We start from the raw sequence: 22,338 nt of genomic DNA on the forward strand, positions 1-22,338 counted from the left end.
TCTACACTAGCCTAGTCTGCCTTTGTAATGAATCTGATAATTTGCCACTTATTCAGTTCTGGGGAAACCTGTTCCTACCATACAGAAAACATACTCTTTGCTGATCCCCTGTCCTTGGATTCCTGCAGAGAAAGGACAAGACCCAAGATCCAAGATCTGAACTCTTAAGTGAGATCCTGCTGAGTATCCCTATAAAGTATTTTAAGTTTATTTATTTATTTTGAGAGAGAGAGAGAGAGTGCATACATGTGCATCCGAGTGGGGAAGGGGCAGAGAGAGAGGGAAGACAGAATCCCAGGTGTCCAAGGCAGGCTCCACGATGTCAGCGGGAAGCCCAAAGTGGAGCTTGAAATCATGACTTGAGCGAAATCAAGAGTTGGACACTTATCCACTTAACCAACTGAGCCACCCAGGCACCCCTGAGTGTCTTTTTAATTTAAAAAATGCTTTTATTTCTTTTGTGTCATTTAATTTTGAAAAAAAGATTTTCTTTCTTTTTTGAAAAACATATATTTTTTTAAATGTGTATTCATTTTTGAGAGAGAGAGAGTGTGCAAGAGAGTGCACACAAGTGGGGGAGGGAAGAGAGAGGAAGACAGAGAATCCAAAGCAGGCTCCTTTGAGGTCAGTGCACAGAGCCTGAAGTGGGGCTCGAGCCCATGAACCATGAGATCATGACCTGAGCTGAAGTTGGATGCTCAACTGACTAAGCCACCCAGGTGCCCCCCCAAAATATTTTCTTAAAGACAATATAAGTCTCCCCATTTCATAGCAGATAAAGTTGAGGCCCAGGGAAATTGGGCCTGTATTTAATTTGCAAATAAAATTTATTTATATTGCAAGTTTGCAAATATTTCTCCCCATCTGTAGATTGTCTTTTCATTCCCCTAAGAGGGTGTTTCATGGCACAAAAGTTTTAAATTGTGATTTAGTCTAATTTATTAAATCTTTTCCTTATGGATTGTAGTTTTCAGTCTCATATCTGATAACTCTTTACCAAGCCCTAGGTCCTGAAGAATTTCTCCTATGTTTTCATCTAAGTTTTATATTTGTAAGTTTTACATTTAAAAATCTATGATCTGGGGTGCCTGGGTGGCTCAGTCTATTAAACGTCCGACTCTTGGTCCCCACTCAGGTCAGGGTCTCCTGGTTTGTGGGTTCAAGCCCTGTGTTGGGCTCTGCACTGACAGTGCCGAGCCTACTTTGAATTCTCTCACCCTCTCTCTGCCCCTACCCAACTTGTGCTTGGTTGCTCTCTCAAAATAAATAAATAAACTTAAAAAAAAATTAAAAATCTATGATCCATTTTGAGTTAATTTTTGTGTGTGCTGAGGTGTAAGCTGAAGTTCTTTTCTTTGCCTGTGGATTTCCAATTGCTCAGCCCTATTTGCTGAAAAGACCTATCTTTCCTCCATTTTAGGTACAGATGTTTTCGTACCTTTGTCAGAATTCAGCGGCGGGAGATGCTCAGGTGGCTCATTCGGTTAAGCATCTGATTCTTGATCTCAGCTCAGGTCTTGATCTCAGGGTTGTGAGTTTAAGCCCTGCTTTGGGCTCCATGCTGGGCATGGAGCCTACTAAGAAAAAAAAATCAGTTGGTCATACTTGGGTGGGGTTACTTCTGGGTTCCTAGTTCTCTTCCATTGGTCAAGGTCCCTATCCCTACACCACTTATTCTGGCTATATAGTAAATCTTGAAATGGAGAGAGTGATTCCTCCCACATTATCCTTTTATTATACTATTTTAATTATTATTATTATTTACATTTTAAACCATTTTTAAATGTATAATTCATTTGTCATTATGATGCCAGCAAGTTGGGTCCAGAGACCCAGAGGATGGATGGACTTTAAATGTAAGCCAGCAGGGGGTGCCTGGGTGGCTCAGTCGGTTGAGCTCCGACTTCAGCTCAGGTCATGATCTCACGGTCTGTGAGTTCGAGACCCGTGTCGGGCTCCGTGCTGACAGCTCAGAGCCTGGAGCCTGCTTCGGATTCTGTGTCTCCCTCTCTCTCTGCCCCTCCCCTGCTCACGCTCTGTCTCTCTCTCTCTCAAAAATAAATAAACATTAAAAAAAAATTAAAAAAAAATGTAAGCCAGCAGGAGGTGAAAGCAGAGTTTATTGAAGGTATAGAGAGAGTGCAGGTACAGAGAATCCCAGAGACTCAGAAGGAAAAAGAGGGAGTCTCGTCTTTGCTCATGGTCTTGGGGTTTTTGTTGAAGACTGTGGTGTGGTGGATTACGTGTCCACTCACGCATCCAGGAACTGGTTGGAACAAAGAGGAGGGCCCAGGTGTTATTCCCAGGAGCCATAGGGCCCGGGTGTCAAGATGTCCAGAGCTGTGGTGGTCTGAAATGTGCGTATGAGGGCTTCCCAGCCATTCTCATCTGGTCCTTCCTTAGATGTTATCTATTCTAAAGAAATCATTATTAACTCCTTGTCCCTTACTTACAAGAGGACATATACTATTTGCTTTATAAGGCCTGTGTAAAGTGGGGTGGACGTTTAGGTCCTAGCAAGAATAGAAGTAGGAAAAGGAGTAAAGTGCAGATATTTATGGAATCCTTCAGTCTCCCTCTCTCAATTAAATACACTTAAAATGTGTAACCATCACCCTCGCCCACCGTCTATTACAAACCTTTTTCATCACCCAAAACAGAACCCTGTAACCAATAAGCAATAATTCTCCGTTGCCCCTTCCCCTGTCCCTTTGAGCCTCCTTTTCTGTCTCTGGTTTGCCTATTCTAGACCTCTCCTGTAAGAATCATACAGTATTGGCCTTTGTGTCCGGTTTATTTTGCTTAGTATGATGTTTTGAAGGTTCATCCACATTGTAGTATGTATTCTAATTTAATTCCTTAAAAAAAAAAAAAAAAAAGACTTGGGGCACTTGGCTGGCTCAGGCAGTAGAGCATGCAACTCTTGATCTTGGGGTCATAAGTTTAAGCCCCACATTGGGGGCAGCATTTACTTAAAATTTTTAAAAAAGGCTTTATTTTTTAGAGTAGTTTTAGGTTCACAGTAGAATTGATCAGAAGGTGTAGAAATTTCCCGTATACCCACTACCCCCACAGCACACACAGCACCCTTCACTATCAGTTCCTGCACCAGAGTGTGGTACACTTGTCATAATCAAACCCACACGAATACATCATGATCAGAGCTTATGGTGTACATCAAGGTCCCCTCTTAGTCGCGTATGTTCTGTGATTTTTGACATGTATAATAACATGTAAGCACCACTATAGTATCATAAAGAATGGTTTCACTGCCCTAAAACCCCTCTGTGCTCTACCTTTCATCTCTCTCTCCCTACACCCACAGGCAACCACTGATCCTTTTATTGTCTCCATAGGTTGCCTTTTCCTGAGTGTTGGAATCCTGTAGTATGTAGCCTTTTCAGATTGGCTTCTTTCACTTAGCAATATACGTTTTAAAGTTCCTCTACATCGTTTCATGGCTTGATAGCTCATTTCTTTTTGCGCTGAATGATATTCCACGTCTGGATGGATGGACCACAGCTTATTTATCCATTCAGCTCCTGAAGGATATCTTCAGGATATCCTTTTAACTTTTGGTAATTATGAATGTGGCTGCTATAAACATTCACGTGAAGGTTTTAGTGCGGACATAGGTTTTTAACTCCTTTGGGGAAATCTCAGGGAGTGTGATTTTAGATTGTATGATAAGAATATGTTTAGTTTTATAAGAAAATGCCAAATTAGGGGCACCTGGGTGGCTCAGTCGGTTAGCGTCCGACTTGGGCTCAGGTCATGATCTCGCAGTTCGTGGGTTTGAGCCCTGCCTCGGGTTCTGTGCTGTTAGCTCGGAGCCTGGAGCCTGCTTTGGATTCTGTGTCTCCTTCTCTCTCTGTTCCTCTCCTGCTCACGCTCTGTCTCTCTCTCCCTCTCTCAAAAATAAATAAAGATTTAAAAATTTTTTCTTTTTAAAGAAAATGCCAAATTGTCTTCCAAAGTGGCTATACCATTTTACATTCCCACCAGCACGAATGAGAGTTCCCGATGCTGCACATCTTTGTCAGCATTTGGTGTTTTCAGTGTTTTGGATTTTGGCCATCATAATAGATGCACAGAGATACTTTTTTTTTAATTTACATTTCCTTGATGACATGGTATGGAACATCTTTTCATATGCGTATTTGCCATCTGTGTATCTTCTTGCTGAGATGTCTGTTAAAATCTTTTGCCTGTTTTTTAAATTCACTTGTTTGTTTTCTTATTGTTAGGTTTTAAGAGTTCTTTGTATGTTTTGAGGGGCTCCTGGGTGGCTCAGTCAGCTCAGGTCATTATCTCTTGGTTTGTGGGTTTGAGCCCCGCATCAGGATCTGTTCTGACAGCTCAGAGCCTGGAGCCTGCTTCAGATTCAGTGTCTCTCTCTCTCTCTCTCTCTCTCTCTCTCTCTCTGCCCCTCCCCTGCTCGTACTCTGCCTCTCTCTGTCTCTCAAAAATAAATAAATGTTAAAAAATTAAAAAAAGTTCTTTGTTTTGATTAACAGCCCTTTATCAGTTAGGTCCTTTGCAAATATTTGCTCCCCATTTATGGCTTATCTTCTCATTCTCTTGATTCATTCCTTTTTAAGGCTAACTAATATTCCATTGTATGTATATGTACCACATTTTGTATACCCGTTCATCTATTGATGGAGACCTGGGTGGGCTGTTTCCACCTTTTGGCTATTGTCAATAATGCTGCTGTGAATTTATGGGCATACAAATATCTCTTTGAGACTATGCTTTCGATCCTTTTGGGTATATACCTAGGAGTAGAATTGCTGTGTCATATTATTATTCTATGTTTAACTTTCTGAAGAACCTCCAAACTTTTCCACCATTTTATATTTGCACCAACAGTACAAGCAGTGCACAAGGCTTCTAGTTTCTCCACATCTTCACCAGCACTTGTTATTTTGTTTTTTTGTTTTGTTTCGTTTTGTTTTGGTAATAGCTATCATTGTGGGTGTAAAGTGGTATCTTAATCGTAGTTTTGATTTGCATTTCCCTAATGACTAATAATTTTAAACATTTTTTCATGTGCATATTGACCATTTGCGTGCACTTTATTACTTGAAATTGGTTCAGATTATTTTAGTTCTTTTTCCCATCATATGAATTTTGGGAGGATCTTGTCTGTATCTATAAAAATAATCTCGCTGTGGTTAGGAATTGCATCAGATCCACACATCAGTTGGGGGGACAAATGACCTCTCTTTACTGTGTTGAGTGTTGTAATCCCTTAAGACCTGACTGGTGAGCAGAATGGGGGCCTTGAGACACGACAAGGGCCCAGTCAGAGCTAAAGCCACCCATCTACTAAAGCCGGGAAAGAAGGTCCGCCTTTTCTGATCTTCCCCAGGGCTTTCTCTGGATCACAGTGCTCAGAACTCTGCTCTTAATAGCAGAACTACCCTCAGCAAGACCAACCATTTATTGGCTCCATGCAATCCAACTGGAGAAAAGACAGTATTGATGATGTGCCGGGGACTGAAATGCTGTCAAGATACTTTCCCTGCATGTTCAATGCGCTCCTCCCGCTGCAGACTGGTTTTTCATACATGGAGGGTGGTGGAGCATCTGATGGGCCCTTGTTATCCTGGGAGGGGATTGTCCCTCTTTCTCATTTGAAAAGTCCTGAGGAAGGGCCTCATTGTTAGGGTTTAAATCATATGTTATATAGTGTGGTTGGAATGAATGTGGAAGTTCCCAGAAGGTAAGGAGCACTAGACAAAGCTGACACGAGACGGAGTCTATAGCTAGTCATGTTTTTGGAAGGTTTTTAGTGGCATGTGTTGAAGCCACAAGTGTTTTCTGTTAACCTTCAAGTAACCTAAAATAGTTTAGTAAGAAATCATCGTTATATTACAGATCATTGATAGCTAATATATGTTATTAGTATACATAGTTACCTAATTATATGGCTATTTAGTGACATATATCTAGTTAAAGGTAAATAATAATAATAAACATATTGTCATTGCAGTAGCCTTCAAGTGTTACACTTATTTGCAGACTTACTGTACCTATTTATATATGTAAGAAAAATTTGAAGGACATGAATAGAAAATCATAATGCCTCCTGCTCAATCTTTTTTTTTTTTTTTTAATTTATTTTGAGAGAGAGAGAGAGAGAAAGAGAGCCCGGGAGGGGCAGAGAGACAATCCCAAGCAGGCCCCATACTGTCAGCGTGGAGCCTAACGAACCGTGAGATCATGACCTGAGCCGAAATCAAGAGTCTGAGGCTTAATCAACTGAGCCACCCAGGCGCCCCTCCTGCTCAATTTTTGATAGGCTTTTCTAAATTTAACCAAGAGAACCTGCTGTCCATTTTGACTATAACCTTCAGTGAAACTGCCATCTTTCTGAATGTGCAGTTAATTTATTTTCACAGGGAATTGTTTGTTGACTTTCTAAGTCGCTGTTGAGGATAGAGTTGGTATTTTAATACCAATGACTATTTACTGAGCTATGTGAGGGATGTAGGAGACCCTTTTTGCCCTCAAAGAGTCTGAAGTCTACTAAGGGGGTAAAAACAAAAATACAGTGCTTGTGACTGAGGCTTCATATCTCCAACATGAAATAGCCTTACTTGTCTAAAATCTGAATGAGATTTTGTTTAGGGGTAGAGAGCTGGGTTGAGCTGACTTTGTGTTTGGCAGTTGCTGCATAAGATAGGGGTTTGGTTGATACCTGAGGTAGGAAAACAGATGCTTCAAGGCATCTCCATTCAGTCCACCTCTTCCATTTCTAATGGACAAGGCTGCTTTATTGCTGAAACTGATTAGCATTTAAACTCCATGGGGGTGGGGGTTGGGGCAGAAAGAGAGAATAATTGTGTAACTATGATTAAGAAACTGAAGTTTAAAAAAAAATGACATTGGTGGTGAGTAGGCCTATAACAGGCCATTAATGGCTCAAGTGTGAATGCTTCTATATCGGGCTTAGCTCATTTCCTTTTTTAAAAGGAGCATTTTGTATAAGATACTGTTTATCTCAGTGTTGAATTCCACAAAGTGCAGACAGTTCATACTGGTTCAGTGAGTCTGTGAATACCAGCAAATCAGGTGTGATGTAAGGTGAGGGGGTTCTTAAGTTACAATTGGTATCTTCTCCTTTCTAGAGAATGTATTCCCTCTTCATAATATGTGTTCCCTGTGACTCTAAAGCAGAAATTAGCAAACTTTTTTTTTATTATTTTTTCTTTTTTTAATGTTTATTTATTTTTAAGAGAGAGAGAGGGACAGAGCACGAGCCAGGGGAGGGGCAGAGAGAGGGGGAGACACAGAATCTGAAGCAAGCTCTGGGCTCTGAGCTGACAGCACAGAGCCCGACATGGGACTCGAACTCACGAACTGTGAGATCATGACCTGAACTGAAGTCAGATGCTTAACCAACTGAGCCACCCAGGCACCCCTTGCAAACTTTTTCTATAAAGGTCCAAACAGTAAATATTTTTGGCTTTGTAGGCCAATGGTCATTGTCATAGCTACTCAACTTTGAGATTGTATGGACATGTCTGTGTTCCAATAAAACTGTATGTGGACACTGAAATTTGGATTTCATATAATTCTCACATGTCATATTAGTCTCATTTTGATTCCCTCCCACCCCCCACCCCCCCCAATATATAAAAATGTGAATGGGGCACCTGGGTGGCTCAGTTGGTTGGGCATCCGACTTTGGCTCAGGTCATGATCTCGCGGTCCGTGAGTTCGAGCCCCGCGTCAGGCTCTGTGCTGACATCTCGGAGCCTGGAGCCTGCTTCCGATTCTGTGTCTCCCTCTCTCTCTGCCCCTCCCCCACTCATGCTCTGTCTCTCTCTCTGTCAAAAATAAACATTAAAAAAAATTTTTTTTTAATGTGAAAAACTACACTTAGCTCATGGGCCACACAAAAACAAGAGGCAGGCCAGATTTGGGCCCATAGACTATAGTTTGCTGACCCCTTCTCTAAAGATCTTAAAAATAACTTCTATCGGGGGTGCCTGGCTGGGAGCAAAGGACTCTGGATCTTGGTTTGAGCCCTACGTTTTGGGTGTAGAGGTTACTTAAAAATAAAATATTTATTAAAAAAAGGGGCACCTGGGTGGCTTAGTTGGTGAAGCATCGACTTTGGCTCAGGTCTTGATCTCACTATTTGTGAGTTCAAGCCCTGCATCAGGTTCTGTGTTGGCAGTGCGAAGCCTACTTGGGATTCTCTCTCTCTCCCTCTCTCTCTGCCCCTCCCTGACTCGTGCTTTCTCTCTCTCTTTCTCTTTCTCTCAAAATCAATCAATCAATCAATAAATAAATAAATAGTTAAGAAAACTTCTATACAGTCTTATATTTGAGGACATTTTATTTATTTAACAGTTATATTGCACTTAATATGTGCCATGCACTATTTTAAATGCCTTACAGAGATTAATTTAATCCTCACAATTAACCCCAGGAAAAAGGTACTGTTTAAATTTTTTTTTAATGTTTATTTGTTTTTGAGAGAGACAGAGTGTGAACAGGGGAGGGGCAGAGAGAGAGGGAGACACAGAATCCAAAGTAGGCTCCAGGCTCTGAGCTGATAGCCCAGAGCCTGACGTGGGGCTTAAACTCACGAACCGCAAGATCATGACCTCAGCCAAAGCTGGATGCTTAACTGACTGAGCCACCCAGGCACCCCAAGAAAGGTACTGTTTAATAACATTTTGCAGATGTGTGAATTGAGGCACAGAGAGGTTGAGTGACTAGCCCAGAGTCACACAGCTAGCAAATGGCAGAACCTGGATCTGAACCCAGGTATTCTAGCTCCAGAGTACTTGCTCTTATCTACAATGATATGCTATCTGTCTTAAAGGATTTATAATTGTTGATTTTCTAGCCTAAAGGAATTTTAGAGATTAATCCATCCCTACTACATTTCCATTTTGTAGACACATTCTCACGCACCAGCTTCCTACATAGCCTTTATGATTCAAATTTGTGCCTCAGTAAAATCATGGATTACCACTTATGCACTTTCAGCATCTCTTGTGACTGCCTAAAAGCTTAGTCTTAAATCCCGCTTATCCCAAGGGTAATCTGTCTGCACAGGCTGGGCACTTAACTGTTCCCTTAGTGTTTTATTTATGTTCCTTGTGAGATGTTTGAAGGTAGGAGCAAAAGTATCAAAATGCTTTCCATCAAAGGGAAATCTATTCTGGGCATATCTTTTGCTTTCTTTGGGAACACCTGTCTCAGATTACTCCCAACTCAGATTTTGCCCTGATGCTTTTCCTGCTTGAATAAGCAGCTGGTTGAATCTTGAGCCCCACCTGTCTGTTGATAGGAAACAGAATTTGTGGTGTCATGCTACACTATCCTTGTTGATCTAAAGATACCACCAAAGCAGGGCTGTGAATGGAAAATTTCCCAGTCTTTCCAAGGAAAAAAATGGAAGCTAGGTGTGAATGCATGCGTGTGTGTGTGTGTGTGTGTGTGTGTGTGTGTGTGTGTTAAAGCAAGTCAAAATTTAGGTAAATGATGAGGTGCTCAGGTCTTCTGGTTCTTTTTGCTTATAGTCTCAGATTCTACTAACCTCTGATGAAGAGGTTCCTGTGCCACAGGGACTCAGCAGAGTTGTTGCCAGGGGGTCTCATATCCAAATGTGCACCAGTCTGTCAGCCAGATAAATGATACGTTTAAGAGGTGGGCGTAATTACTTTTCAAACATATGTAGGTACCATCATGAGCAAAAAGCAAAGCTTTGCTGAATTCGTGTTAGATGGCTGTTATTAATACAGTTACTACCTATTGAGACACCCGATCCAGTTAGAGCCCCTTATTTACAGATGAAGAAACTGAGGCTCAGGGGTGAAGGGAAGAGATTTGCCTTGGTCACACAGAAAGAGAACAGCTGGCCTGGAAGTTGGCACGGTTTGTATGTACCATATGGCTTGTGCTGTCTCCCTTGGGATGATCAGATAAAGCGATTGGTAAATATTTTGACCTTTCATACTGCGCTGTACTTTCTAATAGAGTGGTTGATCACTGTAACATTTACCAGTATTTATAGTGCTTCTCTTGAGAATTTTAATGTGTTTTTTGGGGGGTTTTTTTGTTTGTTTGTTTGTTTTTACTGTATTCCTTGCTATACCAGCATTAAGTAGTAATCCTACCTGGAAATCCAGTCCAACCTAGAAGCAAAGCATAGGAGAATTGGGCAGCTTGCTTATGTCTGTAGTAGAGCTGGCTCTAAAACTCAAGGTTTAATCTCTATGAATCAGACTGAACTTGTGAGGATTTTAGTTATTTATATCTTAGCCTTCTATGGCTGTTACTCTCAGCTGGGTGTAAAAACAAACTTTTGTTAAATCTCTGCTAAGTGCCTGGCAGTGTGCTAGGGTATTTTCACATGTATTACCTACTATCACTTAATTTAATAAGACCAGTGTTGCAATTCTGAGGCTCTGCTCAGAAAAAGCTAAATAGCTTCAATCTGCTCCAGAGCCCATCCATCTAGTCATTGATTTATTCATCTATTTACTGTTGTGGAGCACCAACATCAGGTTTGCAAATGTGCGCTTGAGTCATGTCCCATTGGTGGCCAAGCTGGGACAAATCAGCACAGATCCATTCCTCCAACAAGACTCAGGATTGGCAGTAACATCAGCATGGTCTGCACAGGGCAACACTTTTTTCCCACTAGAACTTCAGGAATTTGGAGTGACCCTGCTGATTTGGTCGAATGACGTTCGCAGCAGCCATTCTTGTACATCTTTCTATTTGATCTTCTTAAAAACTCTTAATAAGTCAGATGAATAGGGACGATCTCATAAGTTGAGAAGCCAAACATGGAGGAGGCCTGTATGAGGTGACCTTGCTAGCACGGGCTGGGCCTTCTAGCTTGCACGTTTGTGTCACGTGGCCATGTGTTATGGTTACATGGCATCATGAGCCACCGCTGCCCCCACGCTCTTCTCTTCCTTCAGGCGGCTCCTTGCTTCTCTTCTTTTCTTTTCCTTCCTGTACTTTCCTTCTGTTGCCTTGCAGATGCGTCCCCAGTAGGTAGGCTTTGACTGTCAGAGTTCCACAAGGCTTCTTATACCCTTTTTGCGCTCTAAGCTCTCCCTCAGTGACCTCTTCTTGTCTCTACACTGACAACTCCAAAAAGTGTCATTTGAGCCTAGACTCCATCTCTCTGTGTTCCGGATGTAGCCATCCACTTACTACACGGTATCTGTTCGGATGCCTCCCAGGCACTCAGTGGCAGCTTGTCCCAAACTTGACTCCATCTTCTACCCCTAACATAGCCCTTCTGTGTCATTTCTCATCTAAGTGAATGGCAACTCCCAGTTCATGCTCTGCCTGCAGAGAATGGCCCCATGGCCTTAGAGACCCTTCCTTGTACTGTTTCCTGGTTTCCTAACACTCTTAAAGTAAAATGTAGAATTTCTGAGTGCCCTATCTACTTTTCCAGCTTCACATCACATCACTTTCCTTTTCATATCTGTACTTGCATCATGGAGGCCACTTTGATTTTTAACGACTATCGATGGAATAGTGTGTTCATGATTTTTAAAACCAAGTATAGAGGAGTTGCAATACATGTGGATTTATGTTACCCTTACCTTCTTCCCCTTCATTTAACCCCATTAGCTCTTAATTTTCCCAACAAAGCTATTAACAGACATTATAAGTTACAGGGGCTTCATAATTAAAAAAAAAAAAAAAAAAAAACACCATGCAGAGGAACTCTATAGGTGAGCTTCAGTCTCTTCAGATCCTACTGTGCAGAGCCCCTGCTTAGAAAGAGGTTCTGATTCCACTCTTTGTAGAAGCCAGATGGCCTGAGTGCCGAGTCTTTGCTGCAGTTTTAGTGGAAGTTGGTTGGGTTTTCAGTTGGAATTGGTGTTTTTTTCTCAGAAGCACACTTATGTACCTAGGGAGTCCTGGGATTGCCCCTAATTTGCTTTGTAGATGCTAGTCATCGCATACCATTCCAGAGCGGTTAAGTGGCTGGTGCTGATCCATGCGCTTACTAAGGAGTAGTGTGAGCACAGGCACTAGGAGTGTGCTGTGTGCACAAAGACCTGATGTCCTGATCCAACCCAGGCAGCTCCATATGTGGTCATGCATTTAACTCTTTCAGTTCAGAGTGTTTCATTATACCACATATTTACTTTTTTCCTTCTGCCCTAGCTTGGACTTGGAACCTAGCTCTTTCCAATACTTTAAATTAATGGTCTGATTCCGTTCTAGTGGTGCCACCAAAGCACCCTTGCTTTATTCCTTTTTTTTTTTTTCAAATGAACTTTTTATTTTGAGATAATTGTAGATTTGGATGTAGTTATTTGAAATGATAACAGTGCAGGGCGCCTGAGTGGCTCATTCGGTTGAGCGTCCTACTCTTGATTTCGACTCAGGTCATGATCCCAGGGTCATGGGATAGAGCCCCACATGAAGCTCCATACTGAGCATGGTACCTGCTTAAGATTCTCTCTCCCTCCCTCCCTCCCTCCCTCCCTCCCTCCCTCCCCCCTCCCTCCCTCGCTCCCTCTCCCCCACTCTCCCCCACTCTCCCTCCCTCTCCTTGTGCCCCCTCCCCCATGCATGCTGTCTCTCTCTAAAATAAAAATAAGTGAAAAGAGGAAATAATAACAGGGAGATCCTGTTTACCCTTTACCCAGTTTCCCCCATGGTAATCTTACAAAACTTCAGTACAACATCACAACTAAGATTTTGACATTGATATAATTCACCACTCTTACTCAGATAACCCCAGCTTTACTTTTATTCACTGGTGTGTATATGTGTGTTTAGTTCTATCTAATTTTTTTTTATCGTGTGTAGGTTTTTTTATTTTTTCAAAAATTTCCCACATGGCTGAGAACTTGAGCTGGGAGGAGGTGTTTATTTACTGGGTCCCTCTCAAACTCCACTAGTAAACAGCTCAAGCATAATTCCTTCTCTTTTACATAATAGCTACTTAATTTTCAGGCAAGTTATTTAACTTCTAAATCTTCGTTTCCTCTTTTACAAAATGGAATTCACAATAGCTACTTAATGCACAGGTTGCTATGAGGGCCAAAATGAGAAAATAATGCATAATGGGTACTTAACAAAAAGGAATTCAGTAAATGATCATCTCTCTCTATCTCTGTCTCTCTTTCTTTTCCTTTTTTTTTTTTTTTAAAGAAAGTGTGCGCAAGCTGCAGAGAGAAGCAGGCGGGGGGTGGGGAGGGGGGAGAGAGAGAGAGAGAGAGAGAGGGAGAGAGAGAGGGAGAGAGAGAAAGAGAGAATCTTAAGCAGGCTCACACTCAGCACACAGCCCTGAGGGGGCTTGATCCCATGGCCGTGGAATCATGACCTGAGCCAAAACCAAGAGTTGGTCATTCAGCCGACTGAGCTACGCAGACAGGCACCCCTGATCATCTCATTTTTTAAGTGATTTTTTAAAACTGAGATTACAAATGAGAGTATTTGGGTTTTTTAAAGCTTTTCACAAAAATGTGGTATCTTAGGGTTATAGAATTGGAAGATCCCTTAATAGGTTTGGGACTGGTGAAGAACCGCCCTAAACATTCTTAGGTGATAGGACCTTATTCTTTGTAATAAACTAAAATCTGCCTCCCTGTCATTTCTGGATCTGCCCTCATCCATGTGATGGCCCTTCTAGGGTTTGAGGACAGCTGCTATGTCCCCCTTCCCAAATTATCTTTTACAAATGGGCTATCCTTTAGCCATTCCTCTTAAGATGTAGCTTCCAGACCTTCCCCCAGCTTGGTCTCCCTCTTCTGGATAAAGACAAATTTGTTGTCCCCTTTAACAAAATACAGAGTTCAGTTGTAATCTGGCTAACGTATCCCAAGATAGGCCTGCCTTCTCTTTACCTGAGCTTTTTGGGGAAACCAGGTCACCTAGTTTATACATGTACCGTTTGTTCTTTTGTCTTCTGTCTACTTCCCAGATGAAAAATAAATGCATGGCAGTTTAACACAGCTAATTGAACACACATTTTAACCCCCGTGCTCTGCTGTAATCCCATTAAAATGATAGTAAGAGGGAGAAGAGGTATCAGTAGTTGAGAGGTCAATGGAATGTTGACACCAGAAAGTAGGAAGTGTGGTGAGCTTTGAGGGCCAGAGGAACTGAAAGTGCCTGCCAGGGGGAGAGACTAAGAAGAAAGAGGATTTGTAATGCAGAACCCTGGAATAGTTCCAGAATTAGAGAAACAAAATACTGAAAACAGGAAGATTAGTTGAAAGTCTGTGTGAAAAGCAATTAGTTGCCTACAACTCCTCCCCCACTCTCCCAGGAGACCAGAATTTCAGTCTTACATATTGAACCAGAGGCATACCAAGGATAGAAGAGGGGATGGAATATGGTACAAAACTGAAAATAAAGGCTTTAAGGCAGAGGTCTAAATAGTGAGTGGTAGGACCATCACCTCTCTAACCTACTTTTCAGAATATCTGCAGGCGGGCACTCCCATCCAAGAGATTGGAAGATCCATCTCTGATAAAGTTTGCCACAGAGAAAAAGTTCCAAAGATACTATTTTTAGGGGTCCTCAGTAGAATGGCAGGGTCTTGCTTGGTCACCCCAATGTGAAGTCCACAAGTTGATAAGCCTTGTTCTCCCACACAGAACTTTCAAACAGTTTCTAAAAATATCAGCAGTTAGGGGTGCCTGGTTGGCTCAGTCGGTTGAGCATCTGACTTCGGTTCAGGTTATGATCTCACGGTTCGTGGGTTTGAGCCCATGTCAGGCTCTGTGCTGACAGCTCAGAGCCTGGAGCCTGCTTCAGATTCTGTGTCTCCCTCTCTCTCTCTCTCTGCCCCTCCCTTGCTCACACTCTGTCTGTCTCTCTCTCAAAATTTAAACATTAAAAAAAAATTTTTTTTAAAGTATCAGCAGATAGCCACTGTCACGAGGCATTTAAAGCAAGCCTCTAACATAAAAGACAGAGACCAAAACAAATGGGGGAGAAAAGAACTCAGAGGAATAACAGTAAAAGCAGGGAGGAAGAAGAAAAAAAGAAGAAAAAAATTTAACATTTTAAAAAAAGGTTATTTATTTATTTTCAGAGTCTCAGAAAAGAGAGAGCATGGAGGAGGGGAAGAGAGAGTGAGAATCCCAAGCAGGTTCCACGCCAGTGGTGCAGAGCCCACACAGGGCTTGATCTCATGGCCATGAGATCATGACTTGAGCTGAAGTCTAGAGTCAGACACTTAACCAAATAAGCCACCCAGGTGCCCCTAACTATAATATTGAGAGAGGTTAGAGAAAATACTGCATTTGTGAAAGATGAATAAGATTCTTTCAGTAAAAAGCTGGATGGGGGAGACCTTCAGAAAACAAGAAGGGCCTCTTGGAAATTAAAAATACACCATAGCCTTATAAAAAGCTACAACACAGAAATATTGAAAGATAAAGTTGAAGAAGATTCTCAGGAGACTGACCAAATGAAAGAGATGGGAAATGGGGAACAGGTGAAAAAAATAGAGGATCATGGGGTGCCTCAGTGGCTCAGTCAGTTGAGCATCTGACTTTGGCTTGGGTCATGATCTCACGGTTCATAGGTTTGAGCCCCATGTCGGGCTCTATGCTGACAGCTCAGGTCCTGGAGCCTGCTTCGGATTCTGTATCTCCCTCTCTCTCTGCCCCTTGCCCCTCCCCCCTCAAAAATAAACATTAAAAAAAAATTTTTTTTTAATATAGGCACATTCCAAGAGGCCTAACATCCGACTAATAGAAATTTTGGAAAAGAAAAAATAGACGATAGAGAGGAGGAAATTATCAAAGAAATAGGATGGAAAAGTATTCTGAGAACTAGAATCAAGTCTGTGGATTGATAAAGCACGCTGAATAAAGGACACCAAGAGCAAGGTATAATCCTGTTAGATTCAGAACTCTGAGAATAAAGAGAAAGTACTAAAAGCTTCTAGAGAGAGCAGTCACATACTGAGGGTTAGTGATCAGAAGGGCATTAAATTCCTCAAAAGCAACAAAGTAGAAGACATTGGAGCAATGCCTTCAGAATTCTGATAGAAAAATATATTCCCAACTTAGAATTTTATAGCCAGCTAAACTGTCACCCAGGTTTAAGGCTAATAAAGACGTTTTCAAACATATTGTGCATATGCCCTATGATATTCTGATATAATAAGAATATGTATTTGGTCTTTTTCCCTGGTTTCTGGCACAGAGCTCCTCAAACCCTTGGAATTTCCTGAATAGGGGTGATAAAAGCATCTTTTGTTATAATATTTGGTCTTTGTTCCCAGTTCCTGACACAAAAACTTCTAAAACCCTTGGAATTTCCTGAGTGATAGGTGTGTCCTTTGTTATTCATAACAAATCTCTTTCAGCCACGCCTGGGTTTATGCTAATAAGGTGACTCTTTGTGGGCCCCTAGATAGCTTCAGGATGGGGGCTGGTTCCCAGAGGAGACAACCATGTGATTAGAGGGTTGGAATTTCAGTCCCACCCTTTGACCCTTGGGGACCTTCTAGCTTAGTGAAGGTAGCCATGTGTGAGGAGAGTGGCACACATAAGGACAGAAGCTCCTGTGCTCCGGACCCATCTAGACTTTGCCCTATGTACCTCTTCATCTGGCTGTTCTTTTGTATCCCTTTACACTGTCCCTTCATGGTGTATCCCTTTATGATTACACCAGTAACAGTAGGTAATCCATTTTCCCTGAGTTCTGTGAGCCATTTTAGTAAATTATTACACCTGAGAAGTGGGTTGTGGGGAATACTCCCCCCTCAACCCTGCCCCGACTTTATCACCAATTGCTCAGAAGTACATGTGGCCCAGCCAGACAAGCCAACCCTGAGACAGTGTAGGAGGGACAGCACAAGGGTGTGAGCACCAGGAGGCAGAGATCACTGGGGGCTGTTTGTAGTTAGGCTGCCACAAGTAATAACTAGAAATGAAAACTCAAGAACTATTATAGGGATATTACTTAGAAAGGTGAGATAGGGGCACCTGGGTGGCTCATTCGGTTAAGGGTCGGACTTCGGCTCAGGGCATGATCTCATGGTTCGTGAGTGTGAGCCCCACGTTGGGCTCTGTGCTGACAGCTCAGAGCCTGGAGCCTGCTTCAGATTCTGTGTCTCCCTCTCTCTCTGACCCTCCTCTGCTTACATTCTGTCTCTCTCAAAAGTAAATAAACATTAAAAATTAAAAAAAAAAAAAAAAAGAAAAGAAAGAAAGGTGAGATAAATACCAGAAGAAAGAAGTTGTCCCTGAGAGCAGGAATCAGGGAACCAGAAACTGCTGGTGTGAAAAACCTTGTAGAACAACTTTAAGAAATATTTCCAGGGGCATCTGGATGGTTTAGTAGGTTAAGCGTCCAACTTCAGCTCAGGTCATGATCTCCCAGTTCAGGAGTTTGAGCCCTGTATTGGGCTCTGCGCTGACCCTGCAGAGACTCCTTGGGATTCTTTCTGTGCCCCTGTCCCATCCCACGTGCTGTCTCTTAAAATAAATAAGTAAACTTAAAATATATATATATTTCCTTTTTTTTTTTTTTTAATTTCTGACCCCCCGCCCCAGAGCACACAGCCATTTAATGCCCCTGAACACCAGTAGGAGAGCAACACGTAGATTATGTGAGGAACTCATAGAATCTGAATCAGTGAGGCCCCTTCAGTGTTTGGAAGATGGTGTGATCTTAAAGAACAGCTTCCAGATAATAAACCTAAAGTGGTACAAAAGAGGCCATAGTGACAGAACCTGAACTAGAACCCTTAAATAAATGTGACCCGGGGAAGAGCATTGGGTAGTGAGATGCTCTGGCATTTCTCTAATGTGGAACTGGGCAGGGAGGGTGGGGGGGAGACTGTTCTTTCTGAAGACTAGAAAGTTCTTAAGTGGAAATGTTTATGTGGTTTGAAGCTATAAATGGCAAAGCTTGTGAAAAAGACTATCCTTTTGACAGATAGTTGGAAAGCTCTTTATAGGACTCCCCAGGCTAAGGATGTGTCTCCTTAGTGAGGGTTTGACACACTTTGGAGAGAGTCTCTGTCCCTGTGTGGCCTGAGCCTTGTGGGCCATGCAGAGCCCCTGCCAGTACACAGCACCAGCCATTTGAGCTGGTTGTTGTCCCAGGACCCCCCAACATTTGTGCCCACAATGCTTGCTTTGTCCTTCATCCCCACATGTGCCCCTATTCAAGTCTGGTCTTGTTTCTCCTTATCTCTTCCTGTCACTGTGTATTTACCCTTCTCGAGCCTGCTGTCAGGAGCTCCAGGGTTCTTGGACAGTTTGTCAATTCCATCTGCCTTTAATCGGGATCAGGATAACATGAGAAATCAGGTGTTTGAGTTGGCGGCGAGTTGGGAACAGTGCAGTGAGACTGCCATATAAGTAAAAACTACCACTGGAAGCATTCAGGCTTCTAACTTTTTAACCATTTTAATGCCTCATTAAGATGTATTGCTTACATTCTTCTACTATAACTGAGTGTGTTGAATTGAAAATCTCAGGGTCTCCATGACAGGCTCAGCTCTCATGTACTGGGATGCCTCCAGTACCATTGCAAGGGGCAGAAGCTTAAGCGGGGGAAGGGGCAGTTTGGGTTTTGGATGTGCGTTCCTCAGTGTCTCTGTTTATATTTCACTCTGCCCACAGATTGGGGACCACAAATTCAGTGCCCACCGGATCGTCCTAGCGGCCTCAATCCCGTACTTCCACGCTATGTTTACAAATGACATGATGGAGTGCAAGCAGGATGAGATTGTAATGCAAGGAATGGACCCAAGGTACTCCATGTCTCCGCTAGGTCTCACAGCCTGCAGTGCCACTGGGGGGCCTGCAGCGGGACGCGGCATCTAGCGCAGCTGTGCGCACACAGTAGGTGATTTGGTAAACCAGTTAGAACCTCTGCCCAGTGGCCCGAGACAGGGTTAAATTGAGGAGAGTTTTTTTGATGCGTTTTTACTCTATTAGAGTAACACATTTAATAGGAACTAGACCGAGATATTTTTTATAACTAGGACTGGGTACAAGGTGCTGGAATACTATTCTGTGTGCTTTTTTGTGCCAGCCATTGTAGCTGGCAAAACAGTTTTTCAAATAAGTGTCTTCATTCATTACCCTCCTTACCAGTCTAGAAGTGTTATCCATCAGAACTTCCTGCATTTGTACTCTCTACAGTGGTAGCTACTAGCCATACATAGCTACTGAGCACTTGAATTTTAACTAGTGGGATAAAGGAGCTGAATTTAAAATGTTTTAAATTTAATTGTAATTAATACAGTTTTTAAATGGCCACGTGTGACTGGTGACTACTCTATTGAGACAACACAGATTCAGAAGATGGCAAGATTGTGGTTATTTGATGGTTGAGAACATTGATGTCCAAAGAGGTCAGGCCCAAAAGTGATCCCATCTAAATTTCTTCCACTGTCCAATACAGCCCTTCCTAGCAAACAGTTATTGGCCTCAAATGTCAGTACTGCCGCTAGATGAATTTGTGCTAGATGAATTTTTGGGGACGGAAGGCAGTACCATAACCCCTGAAATCATGCCATTTAGGCACTTACTTAAAGTTGTCCTTACATGTAGAGTTGCTTACTACTGGACCCTCTACATGGAAATACTTTCCTGATTACTGCATGCAGACTTTATGTAAACATATCCCATAGTATGCCTTTTTGGGCCTCGAAAGGGAAATGGATGTTTATGTGACTGATTCTATGCAAGTCTATGAACTGAGAATGTATGTTTATAACCTAGGCTGTATCCAGGGGCCCGCTGCACACCTACTATGTGCCTGGCACTGTTCTGAGATCTGGAAATGCAGTAGTGAACAAAACACACAGGGTGACTCAGGGCCATGACATTCTTGTTGGAGAAGAAATAATAAACGAAACAGGGACTCTAAAACGTCAGCCAGTAACCTGTCATTTGTTGCCTACCTTCTTTTTTTTTTTTTTTTTTTTTTTTTAATTTTTTTTTTCAACGTTTTTATTTATTTTTGGGACAGAGACAGACAGAGCATGAACGGGGGAGGGGCAGAGAGAGAGGGAGACACAGAATCGGAAACAGGCTCCAGGCTCCGAGCCATCAGCCCAGAGCCTGACGTGGGGCTCGAACTCACGGACCGCGAGATCGTGACCTGGCTGAAGTCGGACGCTTAACCGACTGCGCCACCCAGGCGCCCCTGTTGCCTACCTTCTTAATCTCACAGTGATGGAAAGAAGGGGTAAGGGAGCCAGGAAACTGTAGTACGCTCTGACTGATAGAAGGTGATCTGCCCCAGCACATGGGGAGGATTTATATACCCAGTGCAAGGCAGAAATCTCAGGCCAGCTCCCTCTAAGGAAAGACACAGAAGTGGGTGTGCAAGGGCAGCTATGCACTCTCTTCTCTCAGGTCTGTGTCTGAAGGAGCTGTGCTCATCAGCACGCACAGCGCACGCGCTTCATTTAAAAGAGGTAGACTGAGCACCTGTTATGTGTGCTGCTGTAGACACTGAGGAATAGCACTGAGAAGACAGCACCTCTTATTGTACCAGCTTTCTAGTCGTGAGCATCTGGCAATAAACATGCACATGCATCATATGGCTGGCAAGTGAAAGTGATATGAGAAAAGTAAAGCAAATGAAGGTGGGCTTCTGTGCTGTTCCAGGGTGATCAGGGAAGGCTTCTGTGATGAGGTGACATTTGAGCTGAGACCTTAATTAAAGTGAGGGAGTGAGCCATCTGGGGAAAGAGACCTCCAAATAGAGGAGCAGCCAGTGCAAAGGCCCTGCGGTGAGAGTGTGTTTGGCATATTAGAATGGAGTGAGGGCTAAGAGTAGAAGGTGATGAGGTCAGAGAGCTGGAGAGGGGTCAGACCACATAAGGCCCTAGAAACAGAATTTGGATTTCATGCTCAGTGGGAATAGAAAGGCAGAAAAGTTTGTTGGAATCTCATTCTGGAAATTTATCTCGAAGAAATAATAAGAAACATTATTTATGATTGCAATACAATGAATGCTATGAGCTATTATGCCTACCAATAAAGGAAATAAATTATAGCTTGTTTATGTGTTGAAATACTATATAGCAGTCACTAAAAATGATAAACATGAGGACAGTATAGCAACATGGGAAAGGAGTTGATAAGTTACATGATTATATCCATACCATCTCTACATGCAGGCAAATGGGGACTGAAAATGAACCTAGAAAAATAACCACCGTTGACTCATTCAGTAGTAAGATAATGGGCACTTGCTTTCTTTTTTCAGAATTTTCTGAATAAAATTAAGCAATAAAGACAGCTTAAGAAGTAGAATGTATCTTTGGCTCCTGGTGAAGTAATTATTCCTTTCAGATAGATTCTCAAAGGGCATGGGCAAAATGGATTTTAGAGAGGAGCCCACACACTCGCCAGGTCAGCATGTCAGCTTGGTTAGGGCCAGAATCTCTGAAGAGTATCTTTTCTGTTTCCTCTAGCGCCCTGGAGGCTCTGATCAACTTTGCTTACAACGGCCACCTTGCCATTGACCAACAAAATGTGCAGTCGTTGCTGATGGGGGCGAGCTTCCTGCAGCTGCAGAGCATCAAAGACGCCTGCTGCACGTTCCTCCGAGAACGGTGAGGTCGTGCGATGGACCTGGCCCATTTCGTTCCTGGAATCCCCTGTGAATTTGTTGAGTCTTTGGGGCATGCCGAGTTTTCCAAAGGGAGTGAGCCAGGGAGTTTACTCTGCAGAAATAACCTTTCTTCAGATCTCTGTCAAGTAGTGTCCAGTTATTTGGGGTGAACATTTGAGGGGACACGATTTACGGACCCCCGCCTGCACTCCCCCTGGCCTGACACGTACCTCTTCTTCTGGTCCTCTCTCTTCAGTTTGACCAGCCACTAATTTAGCTGACTGTTCTCACCGAGCCGATTGGTTCAGTGCTACCTGTTGCCTAGCCTGTCTCCATCTTTGTGTAGATCCTGCCCCCTCCTTGAGTGTCTTGGCTTCTTTTCCCTTCATCTCTTGAGGAGCCTACCCAGATTTCACCTCCTAGAATTCTCTGTCTCCCTCCGTCTCCCAGAAGCAATCATGGACTGTATCCTTACCTAAGTCCAGCATTTGGCAATGACCTTTTGATGACAGAGCAGATAAGAAGGCTCTTCCTCCCCCTCAGGAGGCAGAGCTCTTAGCCACAGGGTAAAAGCTGCGCCTTCACCACTAGAGACTTGAGGATGCAGGTTAGCACTGGGCTCCACATAGGCAGGGAGAAAGCAGAACGTTTCTGCCTGAGCTTCTATGATCACAGGTCCCTGACCTGAAAACCAGCATTCTTCCCACCTCAGATCTGCCCTCCTGAACCTCATTGCGTCGTAGAGCTGCCCCCTCCCATTCCTGCTCCACCAGACCA

At 42.9% G+C, this 22,338-nt stretch overlaps 1 protein-coding gene across 4 annotated transcripts in view; it reads left to right on the plus strand.

Annotated features, from left to right (window-relative positions):
• The window catches only part of KLHL18 (kelch like family member 18), a 55,921-nt gene that overhangs the window by 14,557 nt on the left and 19,026 nt on the right, over positions 1 to 22,338 (plus strand). For 3 of the 4 annotated variants that reach the window (XM_042929157.1, XM_042929158.1, XM_042929160.1), the window contains 2 exons: positions 18,609 to 18,739; positions 21,422 to 21,562. In XM_042929157.1, coding sequence (XP_042785091.1) covers positions 18,609 to 18,739; positions 21,422 to 21,562 — 272 coding nt within the window. Of the gene's footprint in view, positions 1 to 15,640; positions 15,858 to 18,608; positions 18,740 to 21,421; positions 21,563 to 22,338 lie in introns of those variants that run through there. The other variant, XM_042929161.1, reaches the window with a different exon arrangement.

This window comes from Panthera leo, chromosome A2 (genome assembly GCF_018350215.1).
Source record: "Panthera leo isolate Ple1 chromosome A2, P.leo_Ple1_pat1.1, whole genome shotgun sequence".
NCBI lineage: Eukaryota > Metazoa > Chordata > Mammalia > Carnivora > Felidae > Panthera > Panthera leo.